Below are 26,414 nucleotides of genomic sequence, written 5' to 3'. Positions count from 1 at the left end.
TTGCCTCTTTCTGCTTCACAAGCTCACCTCTGCTCCTTAAAGTCTCGCAGTAGTTCAGTCGTCACTGACCCACTTTTGGATGCCGACCCAACACCGGACCCGACTGCAAATCCGGGCTTGGGTGGCAAGGAACTCGACAATGACAATGCTCCGAGCTCCGATTCTGATTGCTTCGACGATTCATTCATGGATAATGACGATGGAAGCAGCAACTTACCGTGGGTGCACGATAAGTCGTCCAACAGTCGCTGTATCAACATCGGAGATCCAGTGTTTGCCCGAAATTTTGGTGCAGGTGCGACGTGGCTACCGGGGGACATCATCGAGAAGCCAGGTCCACTCTCCTGCGTGATTCGCCTGCAGGACGGCCGTGAAATTCGTCGACATCAGGACCACATAACCTACCGTCACTGTCAGTCGATAGAGCCTGCAGCATCGTCACAGTCAGAACAACAGTTCGACCCACCACTGCCAGAGATCGTCGTGGCCGCTCCAGCCGGCTGGGATGCCCCGAAAACCTCTGCGAACACTACACCCTTCGTGGAGACCAAAGGAATCACCTCGGACTCTGTATCCACTGGTACACTGCGACCCAAAGGAATCACCTCGGACTCTGTATCCACTGGTACACCGCGACGCTCAATGTGTGAGAGAAAAGCACCCGACCGGTTGAATCTTTGAAGATGTTTTTTTTCACGTTGACACATGTTCTATTTTCACGTTGACACGTTCTATTTTCACGTTGACACATGTTCTATTTTCACGTATTTTCATTATTTTCATAATCGTTTGCACACATATTTTCACATGTTTTGGAATTGTTGCTTTTGAAATGTCAATTCTGGAAATCTAGCACGTATTGCTCTTGGTAATTTTGGACTTAAAGGGGAGGACGTCATGTATGTGTGGAGAACTGTTATGCCTTCTTAAGGTAAAGGTAAAAAATACCGTTATGTATTTTTACCAATAACCAAAATATGTTTCGTTTTAACTGATTGCTGTATGCTCCGAAGAGTTGTCGTAAAGCCAAAGGGGGGACATGGGGGGCACACCACGTGACACAGGGCACCTGAGAAATATATATTTAATTGTGTCTTTCTTTTGCTTGCTTCAAAAAACTAGATTCACTGCAAAACATGTTGATTCACGACTCGGTCATATCCAACCTTGGGACATTTTTCCACCATCTTCTAAGGAAGAAAGTTATGGGAATAGTTGTAAGTTAACCTCGAACAGGGGATGATGTAATATGTATCCCTTGATCTTTGTGTGCCTGGTTTCTTATGTTTCACTACCAAATGTTCACATCATAGAACTTTATTATGGGAATGCATCGCTGGGCCTTGGAAAGCCCAGCTTGTTTGGAATTAGAGCCTGAGAAATATCTTCCTTTTTGTGTCTTCAAAGGCCCTCTCTTGTCTGAGGTCATAATTAGCGCAGCGTTTTTCCTGTTATTTCATGTATATAACAAATTGTATTTTGCGGAGTTTTTAGAGGGTGGTTTGGACTTGCAGGTCTTGTGTGACAAGGCCCTGTGATTTCAAGGCATGCTCCACAATATTGTGTTTGCTCGATTTTGTATTAAACCTCATTTTGCTGCTTCAAGGTGCCCCTTCTTGAGTTCCAAAGGGGGGGCCAAACCGTCATATGAAGCTGCAAACATTCACCGTTGTATCCCTACACTGTGACCGCGTTGTATCCCTACGCCCCAGCTCGGATGGCGCTGCAGTAAATCGGGCCTGTATCGGGAGAGTCAATAAACGTGTGCTACAATCGATCGTAGTCTGTCGAGATACCTTACAAGCAAGCTGATTGTTAATGGCAAAGACATTATGGTCCAACACCTGGTGTCCTTTAGGAAGCAGAGACTGCCTCGAAACTGCTAAGCCACGCCCCTCGCTTCGTGGAGATTGCGTGTAAATCAGTAAGCCACGCCCATCACTCCGCCTCAACTGCCTGGAAACCGCTAAGCCACGCCCCTCACTTTGTGGAGATTGCGTGGAAATCAGTAAGCCACGCCCATCACTCCGCCTCAACTGCCTGGAAACCGCTAAGCCACGCCCCTCATTCCACCGAGACTGCCTCGAAACCGCGAAGCCACGCCCCTCATTCCACCGAGACTGCCTCGAAACCGCGAAGCCATGCCCCTCATTCCACCGAGACTGCCTGAAAACCGTGAAGCCACGCCCCTCGCTTCGTGGAGATTGCGTGGAAATCAGTAAGCCAGGCCCCTCACTCCGCGTCGACTGCCTGGAAACCGCTAAGCCACGCCCTCGCTTCGTGGAGATTGCATGGAAATCAGTAAGCCCCTCACTCCACCGAGACTGCCTCGAAACCGCGAAGCCATGCCCCTCATTCCACCGAGACTGCCTGAAAACCGTGAAGCCACGCCCCTCGCTTCGTGGAGATTGCGTGAAAATCAGTAAGCCACGCCCCTCATTCCGCCGAGACTGCCTCGAAACCGCTAAGCCACGCCCCTTTCTCCACCTCGACTGCCTGGACACTGCGAAGCCACGCCCCTCGCTCAGTTGTAATTTAATTAATCGAAATCGATGAATTAAGAATTTGTGTAACTTATAAACGTCTAATTGCTTCACTGTGAGTTGCATGGTCCTTTAAAAACACGAACGATCACATGTTAACAGAGGTGGTTTGGTCGAGTGGAAGGAACGAGGTCAGAATACCTTCGGAGTATTAAATTGTTAAATTGAGTTGTGATTTTAAGAGCTTTTGACTCTGTTTGAAGATGATTGAAGGAAAGTATTCGAATGTTTTATTTTGGAGGATTGCTCAGCGAAATCCGCAATGAGGGAAACTCGTGTGAGCTCGATGGGACGTTGAACGGAGGGAAGGAGACGATACAGAGAGAGAAAGAAAGCACAAACTTTGGGATGGATCTGAAGGAAGTGTCTTCCATGGCGTCCGCGTTCACGTTATGTAAAGGGCGAAGATGAAACGCCTGCATCTGAGGAGTGGCTGGTTACGTCCTTGTTGTCGAAATCTTAAAATGGGCTCACCTTGCTGTGACTGACCCTTTTCCTCCATTTTTCCATGAAGGTTCGGGAACGGTCCACTCCCTCCAAGGCTCCTTATGAAGTGATGAGACTTGGGAGCAAAGCTGGGATTTTATCCCTTGAAACTTCCCAGGGGCTTGACTTCGCCTCCCCCCATTCATTAAAATTAAAACAGACAAATGAAGCCTCATAGAGGTGCTCAGAATCTCTGCACCATGAACCCCACATTGACTGGTTCTCTGCTCCATGAACCCCACATTGACTGGTTCTCTGCTCCATGAACCACCACATTGACTGGTTCTCAGCTCCATGAACCCCACATTGACTGGTTTTCTGCTCCATGAACCCCACATTGACTGGTTCTCTGCTCCATGAACCCCACATTCACTGGTGCTTTGCACCATAAACCCCACATTGACTGGTTCTCTGCACCATGAACCCCACATTGACTGGGCCTCTGCACCATGAACACCACATTGACTGGTTCTCTGCTCCATGAACACCACATTGACTGGTTCTCTGGTCCATGAACCCCACATTGACTGGTTCTCTGCTCCATGAACCCCACATTGACAGGTTCTCTGCTCCATGAACCCCACATTGACTGGTTCTCTGCTCCATAAACCCCACATTGACTGGTTCTCTGCTGCATGAACCCCACATTGACTGGTTCTCTGCTCCATGAACCCCACATTGACTGGTTCTCTGCTCCATGAACCCCACATTGACTGGTTCTCTGCTCCATGAACCCCACATTGACTGGTTCTCTGCTCCATGAACCCCACATTGACTGGTTCTCTGCTCCATGAACCGCACATTGACTGGTTCTCTGCTCCATGAAGCCCACATTGACTGGTTCTCTGCTCCATGAACCCCACATTGACTGGTTCTCTGCACCATGAACCCCACATTGACCTGATTATCTGCACCATAAACCCCACATTGACCTGATTATCTGCACCATGAACCCCACATTCACTGTTGCTCTGCACAATAAACCCCACATTCACTGGTTCTCGTCACCGTGAACCCCACATTGACTGGTTCTCTGCACCATGAACCCCACATTGACTGGTTCTCGTCACCCTGAACCCTACAGTGACCTGGTTCTCTGCACCATGAACCCCACATTGACCTGGTTCTCTGCACCATGAACCCCACATTGACCTGGTTCTCTGCACCATGAACCCTACAGTGACCTGGTTCTCTGCACCATGAACCCCACATTGATGTGGTTCTCTGGACCATGAACCCTACAGTGACCTGGTTCTCTGCACCATGAACCCCACATTGACCTGGTTCTCTGCACCATGAACCCCACATTGACCTGGTTCTCTGCACCATGAACCCTACAGTGACCTGGTTCTCTGCACCATGAACCCCACATTGATGTGGTTCTCTGCACCATGAACCCTACATTGACCTGGTTCTCTGCACCATGAACCCCACATTGACTGGTTCTCTGCTCCATGAACCCCACATTGACTGGTTCTCTGCACCATGAACCCCACATTGACCTGATTATCTGCACCATAAACCCCACATTGACCTGATTATCTGCACCATGAACCCCACATTCACTGTTGCTCTGCACAATAAACCCCACATTCACTGGTTCTCGTCACTGTGAACCCCACATTCACTGGTTCTCTGCACCATGAACCCCACATTGACTGGTTCTCGTCACCATGAACCCGACAGTGACCTGGTTCTCTGCACCATGAACCCCACATTGATGTGGTTCTCTGCACCATGAACCCTACATTGACCTGGTTCTCTGCACCATGAACCCCACATTGACCTGGTTCTCTGCACCATGAACGTCACATTGATCTGGTTCTCTGCACCATGAACGTCACATTGATCTGGTTCTCTGCACATTGAACCCCACATTGATGTGGTTCTCTGCACCATGAACGTCACGTTGACCTGGTTCTCTGCACATTGAACCCCACATTGATCTGCTTCTCTGCACCATGAACCCTACATTGATGTGGTTCTCTGCACCATGAACGTCACGTTGACCTGGTTCTCTGCACATTGAACCCCACATTGATGTGGTTCTCTGCACCATGAACGTCACGTTGACCTGGTTCTCTGCACATTGAACCCCACATTGATCTGGTTCTCTGCACCATGAAACCCACATTAACCTGTTTCTCTGCACCATGAACCCTACGTTGACCTGTTTCTCTGCACCATGAACCCCACATTGACCTGGTTCTCTGCACATTGAACCCCACATTGATCTGGTTCTCTGCACCATGAACCCTACGTTGACCTGTTTCTCTGCACCATGAACCCTACATTGATGTGGTTCTCTGCACCATGAACCCTACGTTGACCTGTTTCTCTGCACCATGAACCCTACATTGATGTGGTTCTCTGCACCATGAACCCCTCTGAGTGGGAGAGAGAGAGAGTGGGGAAGGCGATGATATGCGAGCTTTTTCCCATCACTTGGTACTGGAACTCTTCCTCGTAATATCAATAACTTCCTGAGTGACAGTGATGCACAAGTTTTTCTTCGGCTCTATGTTTTACTTTATGCTGATGACACAATTGTGATATTGAATCTCCGCAGGAAATCCAGCATGCACTAATTGAAGTCAGGGATTATTGTGAACTTTGTCATTCGACTGTTAATATATCCAAAACAAAAGTTGGCATTTCTTCAAGAAATATAGTCCGAAATTTTCCAAATTTTATGTTCGGTATTGACAAAATTGAAGTTGTGAGTGATTATGTATACCTTGGCTATACTTTTAATGACAATGGTTCTTTTAACAAGGCCAATTTGAAACAAATATCTCAAGCAAAAAGAGCACAGTTTTCCTTTTTGCAGAAAGCATGCAGCCTGAATCTTCCTCTTGATGTACAGTGTGAGATTTTCAAATCAATGGCGATGCCCATTTTATTTTATGGTTACGAGGTTTGTTGTTTCAATACCATCCATATTGAAATTCTCCATCATAAGTTTCTTCAGCAAATATTACTCCTCAACAAAACGACTACTAAGTGTATGGTGCTTGGAGAAACAGGAATCTACCTTTTGCTTGACTTAACCAAAGAATGGTAATTTTTGGTTCTGAATTGTAAGTGGCAGGAAGAACAAAATTTCTGATATTCGCAATATCTAGATCCAAGTACGTCTGCATAGGTAGGTGCTCGACTGTCCTGATAGGGAATCTACCTGTAATAAGTTCTATGTGCAGCCCGGATGTCGGTATAAGTGCGTATCTGTGTCCCCGCCGCAAGCAGGCGGGGCATGCTAATTAGTACAGGTATTATGGATAAAATTCCTTTGTTTGTCGTTCCCTCTGTCGCCAATCCAGTGTCCATTATGGCAACGCACTCATATAGACACTTAGATAGGTCCCTTAGTGCACACATTAATTAATTCCCCTCCACCACAATGACTTTGGAAGAGAACAGGCAGGAAGCAAGATCGGGGCACCGCTGCATGGGGCCGCAGCCAGCCACACCACCAGCTGGCCTAGCAACGAGCATCGTGCTGACATGCAATAGCCATGCCCAGGGAACGTGTGATTGGTTGGTGGAAGGGAGCGGCACACTGATTGGCCACCGACCGGTGCCACCTCGGCCAATCAGTGCAGAGGGCACAAATATTCGGCCAATCAGGGCAGAAGGCACCATCAAGAATTAGAAGTGGGTCACTGGTTGGAGAAGAAGCGCTGGTAACGTCAGAAGGCAGGAAAGATCAGAAAGAAGGGCAGAACGGATTGGTAGAGTGCCAGAATTGACGTCACAGGGCGAATAAAAAAACAACTGGCCTGTGGGAATTTTGCTCTCTCTGCGCTGGACTCTTGGAGATCTCTTGGCTTCTCTTGCCTGGATTTTTCTTGGTGCTTTTGGTTCTTCGTGGTGCTTTTGGTGCTTGGAGCGAGGCTGGTGCTGGGAGTGAGGCTCGGTGCCGCTGAGCAAACAGGGCCGGGGCGAGCGGGTGGCTCGGGGCCTAGCAGAGCATGGGCGAGGCAGACGGAGCCGCATTGGACGACGGACACACCACTGCAGACAGATAAGACGCCACCACATCTCACGCAAATACACGACGATTCTTTTATTTTATTGATTTCTCCTTTGTCCTGTTGTTAAGTCTGGTGTGGGGACATCCCGATTTAGGACATTTATTTACCGGCGTGTTATTTTCCTGTCCTGCTATTTATTAAATAAACCCTTGTATTATTTTCTTTTCCATTCAAAATCCTGTGTTCGTTTTGAGTACATTTCCTCCCTCCGCAGGAGTGGCCGTCGGATCGCTACAGGTAAGCGCTTGCCGCTTCTTCCTCTTCCTTCTTCCTCCTGTGCTTTTATAGTCGAATCCGCATTGATCGTCGCCTCCATAAAGCCGTTTGGTCATCCGCGATCCTACGGTATTAACCGAGGGATTCGCGCGACAGTATCTTCATGAAAGTAAAATATTTCAGTCTAATTTGATACTCTCTGTGAAAGGTATTACTGTTTACTGTGGTTATTCCAATGTATGGTATGATTTCTCTAACTTGATAAATCATGTTTTAAGTCTGGGATCCATTGTAAAACTTGTAGCACGAGTGCACATTTGGCATGATAAAGTCGACAGTAACCCTTATATGGTATGATTTCTCTAATTTGATAAATCAGTGCATCCCAAAAATGTACTTGCCAAGGAAAGGAGGTGGCGGCATAAGGTGGCGGCACGATGAAGCTCAATCAAGTGCACAGAGCGACGACTGTAGGATTACTAGAGTACGTGAAAACTCAAACAAAGAAGGGTCACAGGATTGGCAAAGAAGAGGTCAGCTCAACTGGAACGGAGAATGAATCATTATTATTGCCCAAGCCAAGAACACTACACAAATGTATTTTTAAAAATGGCAGGACTGAATCAACCAATCAAGCAAGTGTAGGTTCTGCAAGGTAGAAACAGAAAGCATGAGTCACCTCCTGTCAGGATGTGAAAAAAAGTCATATCAGTGTTGTTAAGCACTGCGAGCACTCTGTTCCGTTGGAGTGCTTTGAATGAAGCAAGCCACTTTTAGAATCATTGGTATTTCCCACGATGAAGCTGATTCTGAGGGTCTTTCACTCTCTCACCGCAAGCAGGTTAGTGGTCTCTCTGTCTTCTACAGACCCCTTTCCGGCTTAGCTCCCCCAGCTCCGTCTGTGCTCTGTCCCCCAAATATTCCGACAGGTTGCACAAGATCTGCCAGCAACCCTCTTCTATTGAAATTGCCAAGATCAAGACTCTCTGCTCACCTTCACTCTTTCATTCCTCTTTACTCCCGCCTCTGGAACAAACTCCCCCACTCTCTTCAATCCCAATCCTCCCTCCAGGTCTTTAAAACAGCTGTTCATCACCATCTCTTGTCTTCCCCCATCCAAAACCTTCATCTTTTCTACTCCCGTTAATTCACCCCATATCCACTTTTTTGAAATACCGACTTCTTTCCTGGAAGTCCTTGCAGTGTCCATGTGTTTTATACTTCACCCACCCCCCACCCCCCTTCCCATGCCTCCTCCCCCCAAACCTGCTCCCTCCCACAGATCTCCCGATGTCCCTGCTCTCAAATGTTGTGCTTGTGTGCTTCCCCCTCTCGCCCCATCATCTCTACCGCCCCCCTTATTATATATTTAATTTGTCCGTTTTTCTTTTTGTGATTAATCTTAGCTCTTTCGCGAGCATCGAAAAAAAAACATACGAGAATTATTTGATTTTTAAAGTGATTCGTCACCATTGAGAGATCGGTGGAAAAGCGATATATAACATGATATTTTAAAAAGTTATGGACGAGTTATGACGAAACTTGGTGGAGGAGTTGGTTAGGTGACAAAAATGCCGATTAGATTTTGGTTCAGGTCCGAAAATATCAGTGGGATACAAAACGTGCCTGGCGGAGGGATGCTCTTTACTGAGTGTCGTTCTAGTTTTTTAATGGCATTTTGCCCACCACAAAGCAATGGCCACTCAAAGGTGTGGGTTGCAGAAGGATACAAGCTACAGAGTAGAAGCAAGATCCATATCCATAATATTTAGGAGGAAACCTTGTCATAATTTTTGAGGAATATCCCCCACGCAGGACATAGAGACGCAATAATGGGGCTGGAACTCAGAGCAGCATTATTTTTTGGTTTACACATGATCCAGTTTCTTATTTGCAGAGAGAGAAGCTTTGTCATAAACAATGCACGGATATTCAAGGAGAGTGAACCATCCTTCTGGAGTCTAGATAGTGTCAATAATCCCTCGATGGGGATCTCCATCTCTGAGAATCAAAACTCTTTTTCACAAGATGGTTAATGCAATGTTCAGCAAATGTTCAATCAAGTTGCACCTCACCTCTCCTCTCCTCTCCTCTCCTCTCCTCTCCCCATCTCCTTGTCACCTCTCCCCATCTCCTTGTACTTGTAGGTACAAAGTTTGCTCCCCCATTTCACCTTCTTGTTCATTCCTATTTATCTCAGCACAGTTTTCAAAGAACCTTTTGCACGATAAGGAACTGAATAAACATGAAATTTGCATTTGCTGTGATTGCAGAGAAACAGACACAGGGAAGAAATAAGAATTAAAAAAAAATATCCAATTGGCAAACTTTGTGAAGAATAAGGAAATTTATTTGTTTTGTTTTGCAAATGACAAAATTAGAGTGTAAAAGCCACAATCCCATGATTCCATTTTCCCAGCAATATAATGTGAGATGTGCGGAATGCAGTTAGTAAATTGCAATTATTCTACCATGTCAGGAAAGCCCTTTAAAAGTTGCTGATGCTGGAAATCTAGCATAACGTATAGCACAACGTATCATTCCCAATTGTGAAAGTGCCAAAAAACAAAGAGCGATCAACTGTTTGTCTCATGGTGATGTGTAACGGCCCCAAAATAGAATGGAACCCGAGCTGTTATGCCGAATGAAGAAGAGGAATGGATGATCAAAGCGGACAATTGGTGGAGGAACAGGCATGCTTAAACAAGTCATAACTGCAGCTGTTGCAGCTGCTGCCTCTGTACCTTCCTCGTTGACCTCTACAAAGGCTTTGTGCACGACGGCAGAGACAAAGAGATCTCGGTTTCCGGTGATCCCCGAGAAGTCAGCGGTTTTTGCCGAGAAGGCATCCGGCATGCCCAACTCGCTCAATGGCTTCCGCAACCCATAAAGTGTCTCCAAACGAAACTTTGGCAGGAACACTTCCAGTTTCTTCTTAAACATTTTTGATGAGTGTGTCCACTCTCTCAATTTCTCCAAGTTCAGTTCCTTTTCGAGCTGTTTGGAACAACCAGCAAACATTTAAATGGCATGAATAACTGTTGTACTTTTCTCACATGGGCATAGATTGACATGATGCAGTTAACACACCTGTACACCCACACCATTTTTACCTGCTTGAGACCAGTCGAGTCATCAGTTATGGATGAAGGCAGCAGAAGCAGCATACTGAGTTCGTTATCAATGTAGGGAAGCTCCAGAATGTGCACAGAGTTTTCAGGAAGTGCAACTGGCTGCAACATCACACGCTGCTGCTGCTGCTGCTGCTGCTGCTGCTGCTGCTGCATCATCATCTGAGGTGCGCTCTTTTCCAACTCGATGGATCCATACATGAATTTGTCCTCTTGCATCATCATTTGCACCTTTTTGGTCTCATTCTGTTTGCAAGGGGAAGAATAATGATGTTTGCGTCATTGAGAAGATGTTTAACATGTACACTCAAATGTTCTGATTCTACAACTTCGTTTGGCATTGAAAAGTAATTTGGAAAATGCAAATTGCAAAAGTAAAAAGATTTTGCTTTCATCTCCCCTAAAATACAGCATTAGAATTGAACTTGTCAAATAGATGAACAGGATGTGAAGAAATTCTGGACAAAACCAAAAATGGTGTTTCATTTTTGAAAGCAATGCGAGGCCAAACCTTGTTCAGGAAAAAGTCTGCTTCACGCGTATCCTCTGTTTTAAACGTATTTTCCCATTTCCCCTTGAAATAGATGGCATTCACAAGGACCATCCGTGTCATTGAATTGATAACACCCTTGGAGAGGATGTTTGTTATTTTCCCTGCAAGAGAAAGAAAGATGGTTTTAGAACCATAGTTCCACATTTTTTCAGTAATCAAATTATTTCTCAGTTTTACCGTACAAACATCACCGGTGATTAATTAACGAAAAGTATCACACATTCAAAAACAAAACATCACTCGGTAGGGCATATAACCCTGCCAGCCTGAACAGTTTACGTTTTGTATCCCACTGATAGGCCGGATCTGGATCCTTACCTTCACCAAAATCTAATCGGCTTGTTCATGTCACCTTCCCAAATTATCCACCAAGGTTTGTCCTAATCCGTCCATAACTTTTTGAAATATTGTGTTATTTCTTGTTTTTAGCTCCATCTCTCGATGATGAAGAGTCATTTTAAAAATTCTCCGATCCCAATCCAGATCGAATCCAAAATCCACCAAAATCGAATCCATTCATCCGTGTCATACACTGAACCTGTCCACCAAATTCAGTCTCAATTCCTCCATAACTTTTTGATATATTGTGCGACTATAAAGTCTTTGACCTGATCTCTCAATGGTGAAGAATCACTTAAAAACTAGAACGGCACTCGGTAGGACGCATACCTCTGCCTGGCTGAGCAGTTTACGTTTTGTATCCCACACATAGGCTGGACCTGAACCAAAATACGTATAATCGGCTTGTTATTGTCATTTAACGAATTCATCCACCAAGTTTCATCATAACTTGTCCACACCTTTTTGAAATACCATGCTATTGTATCGTTTTTGGCTCCAACTCTCAATGGTGAAGAATCGCTTAAAAACAATTCTTTGATCCAGATTCGGATCTTCGCCAAAATCGAATCATTTAGTCCTCGTCACACCTTTAATAGCTACAATCGTTTCGAGAATCCATTTTTCCTTCCTTCCTCTCACATTTCTGACATGGACGAGCTGATGTGTCAAATAATCTCAATTTAGGGTGCGGACCATCACGTTGAACCTTGGAAGCATTTTGTTTACTCTCTACCCTTCTTTGTAAACAAGGTTTGACCATAAACAAACGAGTTCTGGGGTTTCTTTTTCAGAACAATTCAGCTGGAGTAACACCCGTTGTCATATGAGGATTGTTCCTGCAATGCAAAAGTGCATTTCCTATTTTGTAGAACAACATTCATGATTTGTCAGATTTCTCAAACATTTTCTTAAATGTCTGAACATTTTCTTTCAGGAAAGTCATTATTCACAGGGTGGTATGGTGGACAAACAGTGAAGAGTCATCACATCATGAATCATGTGAAGAATCACAAACAGTGTGATATATGCCATTCAATTTGAAAAACGTTGCAAACCCATCTGCAACGAATTGTGGTCCATTATTATCGGACACGACATTTTGCGGGAAACCGTACCTCTCGAACAATGATCTTAGCACCACAATGGTAACATTTACTGTAGCACTGGACATGGGAAATATCGCCAGCCATTTTGAATAACTGTCTAACACTCTCAACAAATTTTGACCTTTCACTAACAAAATCTATGTGTATCCGTTGCCATGGTTCCGTAGCCCACAGGCACAACAAAACCGGAACAGCTCACCAACTCTAGGTGTACAGCAGAACTAAGTTAATGAACATTAATTGTTGCTATGTAAGCTGGTGTTGCACAATCTAAAGTCAGTAATTACAAGTTACATGAACCAAATGTGACCCCATTTTGTAACAAGTATCAATCTTCATCTTGCTCGGATACTTCAGTCCTTTGAAATCCAGATACAGGAAGGAAATAGGACTCATCCTTTAGGACAACCATGTTGTACATGACTACAAAAATCCAGCCTGCAATTAATGCAATCATCGTTTCACAGAAGTTTACTGCAATGATCCTTTTTTTTGACGTGCACGTTCATTTATTTATTTATTTGTTTGTTTTTCCCCCAATAACCATTTATTTTCTTAAAGTGGTTCATTCTCGATTTCCTACCAGCTGTCTGCTCTTCAACCCAGCCGTTTATCTTCAGTCGGGAATCCTCCGGTGCTTTGACAAAGTCCACTGGTTCCAGCTCTGCCCGGTAAAGCGTGAGGGTGGTTTCCAAGAACTCCTGCAGGTGTCAAGGGCAGTATACAGTTCATAATGAGGAACAACTTTGTGAATCATGATAATCTGTAGTTGATCGAGTGAAAATTGCCAAAATCTATATGAAAGGCTCAATTTGAACCACTTGGATTTAACAACCTGAACTGAAACGGAGCACATTATCCTCAATTATACGTTGCTGGTCTGAGAGCGAGTCACATTACTCAATGCATGGGACTTCCAGAATGAGTTTTAGTATTGACTTGTAAATCAATGATAGAGAATCACAAATGCTCAGATAATCTTTCATTGCTCTCACAACCAAAACCTGTCGAGTATGTAAAGGCCCAGTTGTGATCCCAAGAGTAATATATAAATTATATGTTGAGATAATGTAGGAATACGTTATTTGGAAGATAAATGAGGATGAGAGGAAAAGTCTTCTCAGTAAAATTAGTATCAGTAAACCCTCTTAACACACCAGGAGACATGGCATGCCCTCTATTGTCGTACCTTCAGGAAAGTGAAGCCCTTGTCTCCGTACAGGCGATTCGCCATGTGTAGAGCGTATTTCGCGTGTTGCGAATTCACGGCGTCGTGCAGTTGTAAAAAGCTCTTGTGCAGTGCATCACCACTCTTGCCTTCAAAGTGCAGCACCTAGATATAAAAGGGGACAACTTTAGACACACGACGTGCTCATCTGTTCCTCCAGCATGTGTGTTACAAGTGGTGCTGCACCGGAAGCAAAGGTTAGTTGTGAGTTGAGGAGGCAGTTGTGAAGGTCGAAACGGAGGAACAGTTTCAGCTGTTTTTAATCGCATTCTTTTTCTTTGTTACAACAGTTAATGCGTACAATCTTGCAAATCCTGTAGTTTGCTTACTATTAGGGAATGATGTACAATCTTGCAAATCCTGTAGTTTGCTTACTATTAGGGAATGATGTACAATCTTGCAAATCCTGTAGTTTGCTTACTATTAGGGCATGATGTACAATCTTGCAAATCCTGTAGTTTGCTTACTATTGGGGCATGATGTACAATCTTGCAAATCCTGTAGTTTGCTTACTATTGGGGCATGATGTACAATCTTGCAAATCCTGTAGTTTGCTTACTATTGGGGCATGATGTACAATCTTGCAAATCCTGTAGTTTGCTTACTATTGGGGCATGATGTACAATCTTGCAAATCCTGTAGTTTGCTTACTATTGGGGCATGATGTACAATCTTGCAAATCCTGTAGTTTGCTTACTATTAGGGCATGATTTACAATCTTGCAAATCCTGTAGTTTGCTTACTATTAGGGCATGATGTACAATCTTGCAAATCCTGTAGTTTGCTTACTATTAGGGCATGATGTACAATCTTGCAAATCCTGTAGTTTGCTTACTATTAGGGCATGATTTACAATCTTGCAAATCCTGTAGTTTGCTTACTATTAGGGCATGATGTACAATCTTGCAAATCCTGTAGTTTGCTTACTATTAGGGCATGATGTACAATCTTGCAAATCCTGTAGTTTGCTTACTATTTGGGCATGATGTACAATCTTGCAAATCCTGTAGTTTGCTTACTATTCGGGCATGATGTACAATCTTGCAAATGCTGTAGTTTGCTTACTATTAGGGCATGATGTACAATCTTGCAAATCCTGTAGTTTGCTTACTATTGGGGCATGATGTACAATCTTGCAAATCCTGTAGTTTGCTTACTATTAGGGAATGATGTACAATCTTGCAAATCCTGTAGTTTGCTTAATATTAGGGCATGATGTACAATCTTGCAAATCCTGTAGTTTGCTTACTATTGGGGCATGATGTACAATCTTGCAAATCCTGTAGTTTGCTTATTATTAGGGCATGATGTACAATCTTGCAAATGCTGTAGTTTGCTTACTATTAGGGCATGATGTACAATCTTGCAAATCCTGTAGTTTGCTTACTATTGGGGCATGATGTACAATCTTGCAAATCCTGTAGTTTGCTTACTATTGGGGCATGATGTACAATCTTGCAAATCCTGTAGTTTGCTTACTATTAGGGAATGATGTACAATCTTGCAAATCCTGTAGTTTGCTTACTATTGGGGCATGATGTACAATCTTGCAAATCCTGTAGTTTGCTTACTATTAGGGCATGATGTACAATCTTGCAAATCCTGTAGTTTGCTTACTATTGGGGCATGATGTACAATCTTGCAAATCCTGTAGTTTGCTTACTATTAGGGCATGATGTACAATCTTGCAAATCCTGTAGTTTGCTTACTATTAGGGCATGATGTACAATCTAGCAAATCCTGTAGTTTGCTTACTATTGGGGCATGATGTACAATCTTGCAAATCCTGTAGTTTGCTTACTATTAGGGCATGATGTACAAACTTGCAAATGCTGTAGTTTGCTTACTATTAGGGCATGATGTACAATCTTGCAAATCCTGTAGTTTGCTTACTATTGGGGCATGATGTACAATCTTGCAAATCCTGTAGTTTGCTTACTATTAGGGCATGATGTACAATCTTGCAAATCCTGTAGTTTGCTTACTATTAGGGAATGATGTACAATCTTGCAAATCCTGTAGTTTGCTTAATATTAGGGCATGATGTACAATCTTGCAAATGCTGTAGTTTGCTTACTATTAGGGCATGATGTACAATCTTGCAAATCCTGTAGTTTGCTTACTATTGGGGCATGATGTACAATCTTGCAAATCCTGTAGTTTGCTTACTATTAGGGCATGATGTACAATCTTGCAAATCCTGTAGTTTGTTTACTATTAGGGCATGATGTACAATCTTGCAAATCCTGTAGTTTGCTTACTATTGGGGCATGATGTACAATCTTGCAAATCCTGTAGTTTGCTTACTATTAGGGCATGATGTACAATCTTGCAAATCCTGTAGTTTGCTTACTATTATGGCATGATGTACAATCTTGCAAATCCTGTAGTTTGCTTACTATTCGGGCATGATGTACAATCTAGCAAATCCTGTAGTTTGCTTACTATTGGGGCATGATGTACAATCTTGCAAATCCTGTAGTTTGCTTACTATTAGGGCATGATGTACAATCTTGCAAATCCTGTAGTTTGCTTACTATTTGGGCATGATGTACAATCTTGCAAATCCTGTAGTTTGCTTACTATTAGGGCATGATGTACAATCTTGCAAATCCTGTAGTTTGCTTACTATTAGGGAATGATGTACAATCTTGCAAATCCTGTAGTTTGCTTACTATTAGGGCATGATGTACAATCTTGCAAATCCTGCAGTTTGCTTACTATTAGGGAATGATGTACAATCTTGCAAATCCTGTAGTTTGCTTACTATTAGGGAATGATGTACAATCTTGCAAATCCTGTAGTTTGCTTACTATTAGGGCATGATGTACAATCTTGCAAATCCTGTAGTTTGCTTACTATTAGGGAATGATGTACAATCTTGCAAATCCTGTAGTTTGCTTACTATTAGGGCATGATGTACAATCTTGCAAATCCTGTAGTTTGCTTACTATTTGGGCATGATGTACAATCTTGCAAATCCTGTAGTTTGCTTACTATTAGGGCATGATGTACAATCTTGCAAATCCTGTAGTTTGCTTACTATTTGGGCATGATGTACAATCTTGCAAATCCTGTAGTTTGCTTACTATTAGGGCATGATGTACAATCTTGCAAATCCTGTAGTTTGCTTACTATTAGGGCATGATGTTCACTCTAGCAAATCCTGTAGTTTGCTTACTATTAGGGCATGATGTACAATCTTGCAAATCCGGTCGTTTGCTTACTATTAGGGTATAATATACGATCTTCCAAATCCGGTCGTTTGCTTACTATTAGGGTATAATATACGATCTTCCAAATCCGGTCGTTTGCTTACTATTAGGGTATGATATACTATCTTACAAATCCTGTGGCTATACTTTCTATTACTATTAGGGTATGACATACAATCTTGCAAATCCGGTCGTTTGCTTACTATTAGGGTATGATATACTATCTTACAAATCCTGTGGCTTACTTACTATTAGGGTATGATATACGATCTTGCAAATCCGGTCGTTTGATTACTATTAGGGTATAATATACTATCTTCCAAATCCGGTCGTTTGCTTACTATTAGGGTATGATATACTATCTTACAAATCCGGTCGTTTGCTTACTATTAGGGTATAATATACTATCTTCCAAATCCGGTCGTTTGCTTACTATTAGGGTATAATATACTATCTTACAAATCCTGTAATTTGCTTACTATTAGGGCATGATGTACGATCTTACAAATCCTGTGGCTTGCTTACTATTAGGGTATGATATACGATCTTGCAAACCCCACCATCCACTCACCTTTGCCATCTGCTCGGCCGTGTTTGTGCGTGAACCCAGAGACAGCATCGCGAGAGCCGCCGAGACGCTGAGTGGAGAGAAGAAGATGTTTCCTGTCGGTTGTTCCTTATTCAGTTGAGAAAACATATCAAGCGCGAATGAGGAATTCGCTTCCACCAGCTTCTCCATGGCTGCACCGTGCGGGGATCTGTTCGGAGATGAGCGGTGAGATTTAAACAGGTGAGAGTGTGAAACCGGGAGGGGCTTTTCTGTGGCCGTGGGAGATGAGCGATGAGATTTTAAAAGGTGCGCCACTGGGTGGGGTTCTTCTGTTGGAGATGAGGTATTACTATTAGATCAAATCACACTCACAGGTGACACTGGGTGGAGTTCCAAGGAACTTCCGTGTCTTCGTCGTCGCCGTCATAGCTCATTCGCTACCCGTCGCAGTGACGTCATGTTCAGGGTGTGGGCTTGTTCACGCCCATTTATCAAACGCCTTGCTGGTCATTTTCTTTCCTTTATTTGTTTCTCGATTTAGAAAGATTAATTTCAGTTTTTTTTTTTTTACCTTTTTACATCGAAAGCTCGTTTTGTATTTGAGTTTCCCAGATTTTTAAAGTAGGTTAAACTTTGACCTTGTCAGGCCTTTCTTTGCACCCTCCAATCGATAGCTACAAGTAAAAGTGTATTGTAGCGGTTACCGCTGGATGCACACAATCGCCTTGCACCGGCCAGAACACGGCCAGACGCGCCTCTCCCGGGCATGCCCGGACTCACTGTTCCCGGGCACGCCCGGTCTCGTCTTTCCCGGGCATGCCCGTTGGAGCGCAGTTCCTTCAGTATTATAAATATTACGAACAAGTACAGATACATTCAAAGTACACCGCCCCATGCCAAATAATTAAATATCCTACAGCGCGGCATTGCCGGGGCGCCTCCGTTCAGCTCATAGAGGCTGCATTGGGAGGGAGAGGTGTAGTGCAGTGCTTCATCCGAAGATGTATCTTTTAGAAATTTAATTAAATAGTGAAGAGCCGGGCTCTTGCTTGAGACGGACGAAGTGACGGGCAAGACACAAACTCGTGCGAGAGGATGTTTATTGTAAAAACCAACTCGGGAACTCTGAAAAGCCCGTTTATCGGGCTGCATATATATCCAAAACCAGAAAGCATAACCGAAACCGAAAGCCACGCCTCTCAGGCGAGGCGTGTTTCGGTGGTCACGTGACCGACAGGTGCAAAGGATTATAACCGCACACGCCGCACGCTTTGGTGGTCACGTGACCAGCCACCCCGGCGCCGAGGTTGTCCGCCGGTGACGTCACCGGCTGGAGCAAGGAGATTCTGCTGCTGGTCTCGCTTGGGGGACCCATGGGTCGCTACACACGCCCCCCCAGAATGGACTTGATCCAGGAAGGTCAACCTGAGGGGGGTCCGGATGACCCGCCCGAAACGACCCCTGGCCAGTCGCGGGGGGGGGGGGGGGGTCCGGAGTGGTGGCGGGTGGTCGGACGGGGGGTGCAGTGGACGGGGGGCGGCCGCGCCGCGGTGGGAGAGCCAGCCGTGGCGGCTGGCCGACGTCCATGTGGGCCGGTTTGAGGCGGTCCAGCGAAACCCGGTCCGCCCGGCACCCGATGCTGACGATGAAGGACTTGTTGTCCCGTCGTAGGACCCGGAAGGGTCCGTCGTATGGTGGTCGGAGCGGCCCCCGGTGCGCGTCGTGGCGCACGAAGACGTACTCCGCCGAGCGGAGTGCTGGGGGGACGTAGGATTGGGGGTCGCCATGGCGGGACATGGGCACAGGGGCGAAACGTCGGGCGGCCTCCTGGAAGTCTGTGCACTGGCGCGCGGCGGACCAGGGGCTGGTGGCGTCGGGCATGAACTCGCCCGGTACGCGGAGGGCCTGGCCGTACACCAGCTCGGCGGTGGACGCCTGGAGGTCCTCCTTGGGGGCCTTGCGTAGGCCCAAAAGGACCCACGGGAGCCGGTCGGCCCAGCCGTCGTCCTGGAGGCCGGCCATGAGTGCGGCCTTCATGGAGCGGTGGAACCGCTCGCACAACCCGTTGGCCTGGGGGTGGTAAGCCGTGGTGCAGTGTAGGGTAACGCCAAACGTGCGGGCGATCGCGCCCCATAGTTCGGACGTGAACTGTGGGCCGCGGTCCGACGAGATGTCCGCCGGTGTGCCGAAACGCGTGACCCAGGTGGCGATGAACGCCTGGGCCACGTCACCGGTGGTGGTGGAGGTGAGGGGCACGGCCTCCGGCCACCTGGTGGTCCTGTCCACCATGGTAAGCAGGTGGGTGAACCCCTGCGATGGGGGCAGGGGACCCACCAGGTCCACGTGGACGTGGTCGAAACGTCGCTCGGGCACGGTGAAAGGAGCCAGCGGAGCCTGGGTGTGACGGTGGACCTTGGCCCGCTGGCAGGGTGTGCAGGCGTTGGCCCAGTCGCGGACGTCCCGTCGCAGCCCATGCCAGACGAAACGCGCCGCCATCAGCCGCTGGGACGCCTTCCGGCCCGGGTGAGAGAGGCCGTGGAGCGAAGCAAAAATGCGACGCCTCCAGGTGACCGGCACAACGGGGCGAGGTCGGCCTTGGGAGATGTCGCACAGCAGGACTGTGTCCGCGAAGGGGACGTCAGCCAAGCGGAGGCCCGTGTCCGCCAGTCCGGAGCGCCTGCACCGTGCCGTCGGTGGCCTGGTCCGCTGCCATGAGGGTGAAGTCCACGCCGAGGTGGACGGCGTTGGCGCCGGCTCGAGAAAGGCAGTCGGCCATGGCGTTGTCCTTCCCGGCGACGTGCCGGATGTCCGTGGTGTACTCCGACACGACGGAAAGGTGGCGCTGCTGGTGGGCCGACCACGGCTCCGTGACCTTGGCCATGGCGAAAACCAACGGCTTGTGGTCGACAAAAGCCGTGAACGGGCGGCCCTCCAGGAGGTGGCGAAAATGGCGGACGGCCAGGTACAGCCCGAGGAGCTCGCGGTCGAAGGTGCTGTACTTTAACTCGTTGGGCAGGAGTTGCCGGCTGAAGAATGCGAGCGGCTCCCAGGCCCCGTTTACCCATTGTTCATGGACCGCGCCCACGGTGTAGTCGGAGGCGTCCGTGGTGAGGGCGATGGGAGCCTTGGGGTACCGGGTGGGCCAGCAGCGTGGCGTTGGCGAGGGCCCGTTTTGCGCCGGTGAAAGCAGCGTCCATGTCCGTGGACCAGACGACGTCGCGCTTCGCCGGCTGGCCACGGAGGGTGGCGTACAAGGGCCACATGAGTTGCGCAGCTCGGGGCACGAAGCGGTGATGAAAGTTCACCATCCCGAGAAACTCCTGCAGCGCCTTGACGGAGCGGGGGCGCGGGAAAGCGGCGATGGCTTCGACCTTGGCCGGCAGCGGCACGGCGCCGGTCCGGGTGATGCGGTGGCCCAAAAAGTCGATCGTCGCCGCACCGAAGTGACATTTGGCCGGGTTGACGATCAATCCGTGCTCGCTGAGGCGGCCGAACAGCGTCCGGAGGTGGAGGAGGTGCTCGGCTCTGGACGTGCTGGCGACGAGAATGTCGTCCAGGTAGGTATAGAGGAACGGCAAGTCGCGCAGCACGCTGTCCATCAGGCGCTGGAACGCCTGCGCCACGTTTTTGAGGCCGAAGGGCATCCGGAGGAATTCAAAGAGGCCGAAAGGTGTAATCACGGCCGTCTTTGGGATGTCGGCCGGGCGGACGGGCACCTGGTGGTACCCCCGAATCAGGTCCACTTTTGAAAAAATGGTCCGCCCCGCCAACCGGGTGGAAAAATCCTGGATGTGCGGGACGGGGTACCTGTCGGGGGTAGTGGCGTCGTTGAGGCGGCGGTAGTCGCCGCATGGCCGCCATCCGCCCCCCGGCTTCCGGACGATGTGCAGCGGCGAGGCCCAGGCGCTGTCGGAGCGCCGCACGATGCTGAGGCGCTCCAGCGCCGCGAACTCGGCCTTGGCGACGGCGAGTTTGGCGGGGTCGAGACGGCGAGCCCGGGTGTACACCGGCGGGCCCGTAGTGGGGATGTGATGCTCGATGCCGTGGCGCACCGCGATGGCCGAAAACGTCAGTCATGTGAGGGCCGGGAACTCTGCAAGGAGGCGTGCGAAGTCGTCCGCCAATGGGAGGGCGCAGGAAAACTCGGTGGGCACGGCTCAAGGCGCATGCCAGGGAGCTGAAAGTTTCGGCGTTGACGAGACGCCGGCGTTTCACGTTGACCAGCAGCCCGTGGGCGCACAGGAAATCGGCCCCGAGCAAAGCCATGGGGACGTCCGCCGTCACGAACTCCCAGTGAAAGAGCTGGCTGCCGAAGCGGAGGGTGACGGTGCGTGGGCCGAAGGTGCGGATGGCAGAGCCATTGGGCGCGACCAAGGGGGGGCCGCAAACGGCGGCCCGCCTGTCCTCCGCCGAAGCGGGAATGACGCTCAGCTGAGCGCCGGTGTCGCAGAGGAAGCGCCATCCCGACGCTCGGTCCGCGATGAACAGCAGGTTTCCGGAACGGCCGGCGTTCATTGCTGGTAGGGAACGCCGGCTCGCCCGTTTCCCGACTTGCCGAACGTGCATGGGGCCCGACATGATCGGGCCTACCGCCCGAACCTGGCGTGGAAATAACACCAGGCCGGGTCCGGCGGGGGCTCCGGTCGACGCGTCGGGCCCGGGCGACGCGGCGTCGCCACTGCCAGTCGCGCCGGCCCGGCAGCCTCCGGGAAGGAAACTGCGTCGCGGGCCTCGGGCGGGTGGGCGGGAAGGCTCCCGGCTGCCACCCCGATGAGCTGGCTCGCCGCTCCGGCGAGCTGGCTTGCCGAAGCGATCTTGTCGGCCTCCTTGGCGAGGTCGCGGGGGTTCACGATGGTCGTACCTGCCAGGGCGACCCGTACCTGGGCCGGGAGCTGGCGAAGAAAGAGCTCCTGAAACAGGAAATCCGCCCGAAACGACCCCTGGCCAGTCGCGGGGGGGGGGGGGGGGGGTCCGGAGTGGTGGCGGGTGGTCGGACGGGGGGTGCAGTGGACGGGGGGCGGCCGCGCCGCGGTGGGAGAGCCAGCCGTGGCGGCTGGCCGACGTCCATGTGGGCCGGTTTGAGGCGGTCCAGCGAAACCCGGTCCGCCCGGCACCCGATGCTGACGATGAAGGACTTGTTGTCCCGTCGTAGGACCCGGAAGGGTCCGTCGTATGGTGGTCGGAGCGGCCCCCGGTGCGCGTCGTGGCGCACGAAGACGTACTCCGCCGAGCGGAGTGCTGGGGGGACGTAGGATTGGGGGTCGCCATGGCGGGACATGGGCACAGGGGCGAAACGTCGGGCGGCCTCCTGGAAGTCTGTGCACTGGCGCGCGGCGGACCAGGGGCTGGTGGCGTCGGGCATGAACTCGCCCGGTACGCGGAGGGCCTGGCCGTACACCAGCTCGGCGGTGGACGCCTGGAGGTCCTCCTTGGGGGCCTTGCGTAGGCCCAAAAGGACCCACGGGAGCCGGTCGGCCCAGCCGTCGTCCTGGAGGCCGGCCATGAGTGCGGCCTTCATGGAGCGGTGGAACCGCTCGCACAACCCGTTGGCCTGGGGGTGGTAAGCCGTGGTGCAGTGTAGGGTAACGCCAAACGTGCGGGCGATCGCGCCCCATAGTTCGGACGTGAACTGTGGGCCGCGGTCCGACGAGATGTCCGCCGGTGTGCCGAAACGCGTGACCCAGGTGGCGATGAACGCCTGGGCCACGTCACCGGTGGTGGTGGAGGTGAGGGGCACGGCCTCCGGCCACCTGGTGGTCCTGTCCACCATGGTAAGCAGGTGGGTGAACCCCTGCGATGGGGGCAGGGGACCCACCAGGTCCACGTGGACGTGGTCGAAACGTCGCTCGGGCACGGTGAAAGGAGCCAGCGGAGCCTGGGTGTGACGGTGGACCTTGGCCCGCTGGCAGGGTGTGCAGGCGTTGGCCCAGTCGCGGACGTCCCGTCGCAGCCCATGCCAGACGAAACGCGCCGCCATCAGCCGCTGGGACGCCTTCCGGCCCGGGTGAGAGAGGCCGTGGAGCGAAGCAAAAATGCGACGCCTCCAGGTGACCGGCACAACGGGGCGAGGTCGGCCTTGGGAGATGTCGCACAGCAGGACTGTGTCCGCGAAGGGGACGTCAGCCAAGCGGAGGCCCGTGTCCGCCAGTCCGGAGCGCCTGCACCGTGCCGTCGGTGGCCTGGTCCGCTGCCATGAGGGTGAAGTCCACGCCGAGGTGGACGGCGTTGGCGCCGGCTCGAGAAAGGCAGTCGGCCATGGCGTTGTCCTTCCCGGCGACGTGCCGGATGTCCGTGGTGTACTCCGACACGACGGAAAGGTGGCGCTGCTGGTGGGCCGACCACGGCTCCGTGACCTTGGCCATGGCGAAAACCAACGGCTTGTGGTCGACAAAAGCCGTGAACGGGCGGCCCTCCAGGAGGTGGCGAAAATGGCGGACGGCCAGGTACAGCCCGAGGAGCTCGCGGTCGAAGGTGCTGTACTTTAACTCGTTGGGCAGGAGTTGCCGGCTGAAGAATGCGAGCGGCTCCCAGGCCCCGTTTACCCATTGTTCATGGACCGCGCCCACGGTGTAGTCGGAGGCGTCCGTGGTGAGGGCGATGGGAGCCTTGGGGTACCGGGTGGGCCAGCAGCGTGGCGTTGGCGAGGGCCCGTTTTGCGCCGGTGAAAGCAGCGTCCATGTCCGTGGACCAGACGACGTCGCGCTTCGCCGGCTGGCCACGGAGGGTGGCGTACAAGGGCCACATGAGTTGCGCAGCTCGGGGCACGAAGCGGTGATGAAAGTTCACCATCCCGAGAAACTCCTGCAGCGCCTTGACGGAGCGGGGGCGCGGGAAAGCGGCGATGGCTTCGACCTTGGCCGGCAGCGGCACGGCGCCGGTCCGGGTGATGCGGTGGCCCAAAAAGTCGATCGTCGCCGCACCGAAGTGACATTTGGCCGGGTTGACGATCAATCCGTGCTCGCTGAGGCGGCCGAACAGCGTCCGGAGGTGGAGGAGGTGCTCGGCTCTGGACGTGCTGGCGACGAGAATGTCGTCCAGGTAGGTATAGAGGAACGGCAAGTCGCGCAGCACGCTGTCCATCAGGCGCTGGAACGCCTGCGCCACGTTTTTGAGGCCGAAGGGCATCCGGAGGAATTCAAAGAGGCCGAAAGGTGTAATCACGGCCGTCTTTGGGATGTCGGCCGGGCGGACGGGCACCTGGTGGTACCCCCGAATCAGGTCCACTTTTGAAAAAATGGTCCGCCCCGCCAACCGGGTGGAAAAATCCTGGATGTGCGGGACGGGGTACCTGTCGGGGGTAGTGGCGTCGTTGAGGCGGCGGTAGTCGCCGCATGGCCGCCATCCGCCCCCCGGCTTCCGGACGATGTGCAGCGGCGAGGCCCAGGCGCTGTCGGAGCGCCGCACGATGCTGAGGCGCTCCAGCGCCGCGAACTCGGCCTTGGCGACGGCGAGTTTGGCGGGGTCGAGACGGCGAGCCCGGGTGTACACCGGCGGGCCTGTAGTGGGGATGTGATGCTCGATGCCGTGGCGCACCGCGATGGCCGAAAACGTCAGTCATGTGAGGGCCGGGAACTCTGCAAGGAGGCGTGCGAAGTCGTCCGCCAATGGGAGGGCGCAGGAAAACTCGGTGGGCACGGCTCAAGGCGCATGCCAGGGAGCTGAAAGTTTCGGCGTTGACGAGACGCCGGCGTTTCACGTTGACCAGCAGCCCGTGGGCGCACAGGAAATCGGCCCCCAGCAAAGCCATGGGGACGTCCGCCGTCACGAACTCCCAGTGAAAGAGCTGGCTGCCGAAGCGGAGGGTGACGGTGCGTGGGCCGAAGGTGCGGATGGCAGAGCCATTGGGCGCGACCAAGGGGGGGCCGCAAACGGCGGCCCGCCTGTCCTCCGCCGAAGCGGGAATGACGCTCAGCTGAGCGCCGGTGTCGCAGAGGAAGCGCCATCCCGACGCTCGGTCCGCGATGAACAGCAGGTTTCCGGAACGGCCGGCGTTCATTGCTGGTAGGGAACGCCGGCTCGCCCGTTTCCCGACTTGCCGAACGTGCATGGGGCCCGACATGATCGGGCCTACCGCCCGAACCTGGCGTGGAAATAACACCAGGCCGGGTCCGGCGGGGGCTCCGGTCGACGCGTCGGGCCCGGGCGACGCGGCGTCGCCACTGCCAGTCGCGCCGGCCCGGCAGCCTCCGGGAAGGAAACTGCGTCGCGGGCCTCGGGCGGGTGGGCGGGAAGGCTCCCGGCTGCCACCCCGATGAGCTGGCTCGCCGCTCCGGCGAGCTGGCTTGCCGAAGCGATCTTGTCGGCCTCCTTGGCGAGGTCGCGGGGGTTCACGATGGTCGTACCTGCCAGGGCGACCCGTACCTGGGCCGGGAGCTGGCGAAGAAAGAGCTCCTGAAACAGGAAATCCGCCCGAAACGACCCCTGGCCAGTCGCGGGGGGGGGGGGGGGGTCCGGAGTGGTGGCGGGTGGTCGGACGGGGGGTGCAGTGGACGGGGGGCGGCCGCGCCGCGGTGGGAGAGCCAGCCGTGGCGGCTGGCCGACGTCCATGTGGGCCGGTTTGAGGCGGTCCAGCGAAACCCGGTCCGCCCGGCACCCGATGCTGACGATGAAGGACTTGTTGTCCCGTCGTAGGACCCGGAAGGGTCCGTCGTATGGTGGTCGGAGCGGCCCCCGGTGCGCGTCGTGGCGCACGAAGACGTACTCCGCCGAGCGGAGTGCTGGGGGGACGTAGGATTGGGGGTCGCCATGGCGGGACATGGGCACAGGGGCGAAACGTCGGGCGGCCTCCTGGAAGTCTGTGCACTGGCGCGCGGCGGACCAGGGGCTGGTGGCGTCGGGCATGAACTCGCCCGGTACGCGGAGGGCCTGGCCGTACACCAGCTCGGCGGTGGACGCCTGGAGGTCCTCCTTGGGGGCCTTGCGTAGGCCCAAAAGGACCCACGGGAGCCGGTCGGCCCAGCCGTCGTCCTGGAGGCCGGCCATGAGTGCGGCCTTCATGGAGCGGTGGAAC

At 51.1% G+C, this 26,414-nt stretch overlaps 1 protein-coding gene across 1 annotated transcript; it reads right to left on the bottom strand.

Annotated features, from left to right (window-relative positions):
- Window positions 1–9,607: 9,607 nt before the first annotated feature.
- On the bottom strand, window positions 9,608–17,850 carry LOC137433467 (leukocyte elastase inhibitor-like). Its single transcript, XM_078785734.1, has 7 exons — window positions 17,777–17,850; window positions 17,426–17,612; window positions 13,601–13,744; window positions 12,995–13,112; window positions 10,922–11,064; window positions 10,393–10,656; window positions 9,608–10,276 (listed from the first exon to the last, which is right to left on the bottom strand). Exons 1-7 carry the CDS (start codon window positions 17,836–17,838, stop codon window positions 9,869–9,871), a joined length of 1,326 nt encoding a protein of 441 aa, XP_078641860.1. The 5' UTR covers window positions 17,839–17,850; the 3' UTR covers window positions 9,608–9,868.
- Between the last annotated feature and the right edge of the window lie 8,564 nt (window positions 17,851–26,414).

Source organism: Myxine glutinosa, chromosome 10 (genome assembly GCF_964187855.1).
Source record: "Myxine glutinosa chromosome 10, kmMyxGlut1.1, whole genome shotgun sequence".
NCBI lineage: Eukaryota > Metazoa > Chordata > Myxini > Myxiniformes > Myxinidae > Myxine > Myxine glutinosa.
Note: the sequence above shows the minus strand (reverse complement) of the source record. Positions and strands in the feature narration are given on the sequence as shown.

Excerpts from the sequence above, each read along its gene's own strand:
- LOC137433467 (XM_078785734.1), bottom strand. The coding sequence starts at position 17,838 with ATGAGCTATGACGGCGACGACGAAGACACGGAAGTTCCTTGGAACTCC. Across the intron at positions 13,113-13,600 it reads AGGGCTTCACTTTCCTGAAG|GAGTTCTTGGAAACCACCCT; the intron begins GTACGACAATAG and ends TGACACCTGCAG. Across the intron at positions 11,065-12,994 it reads GGTTGAAGAGCAGACAGCTG|GGAAAATAACAAACATCCTC; the intron begins GTAGGAAATCGA and ends TTTCTCTTGCAG.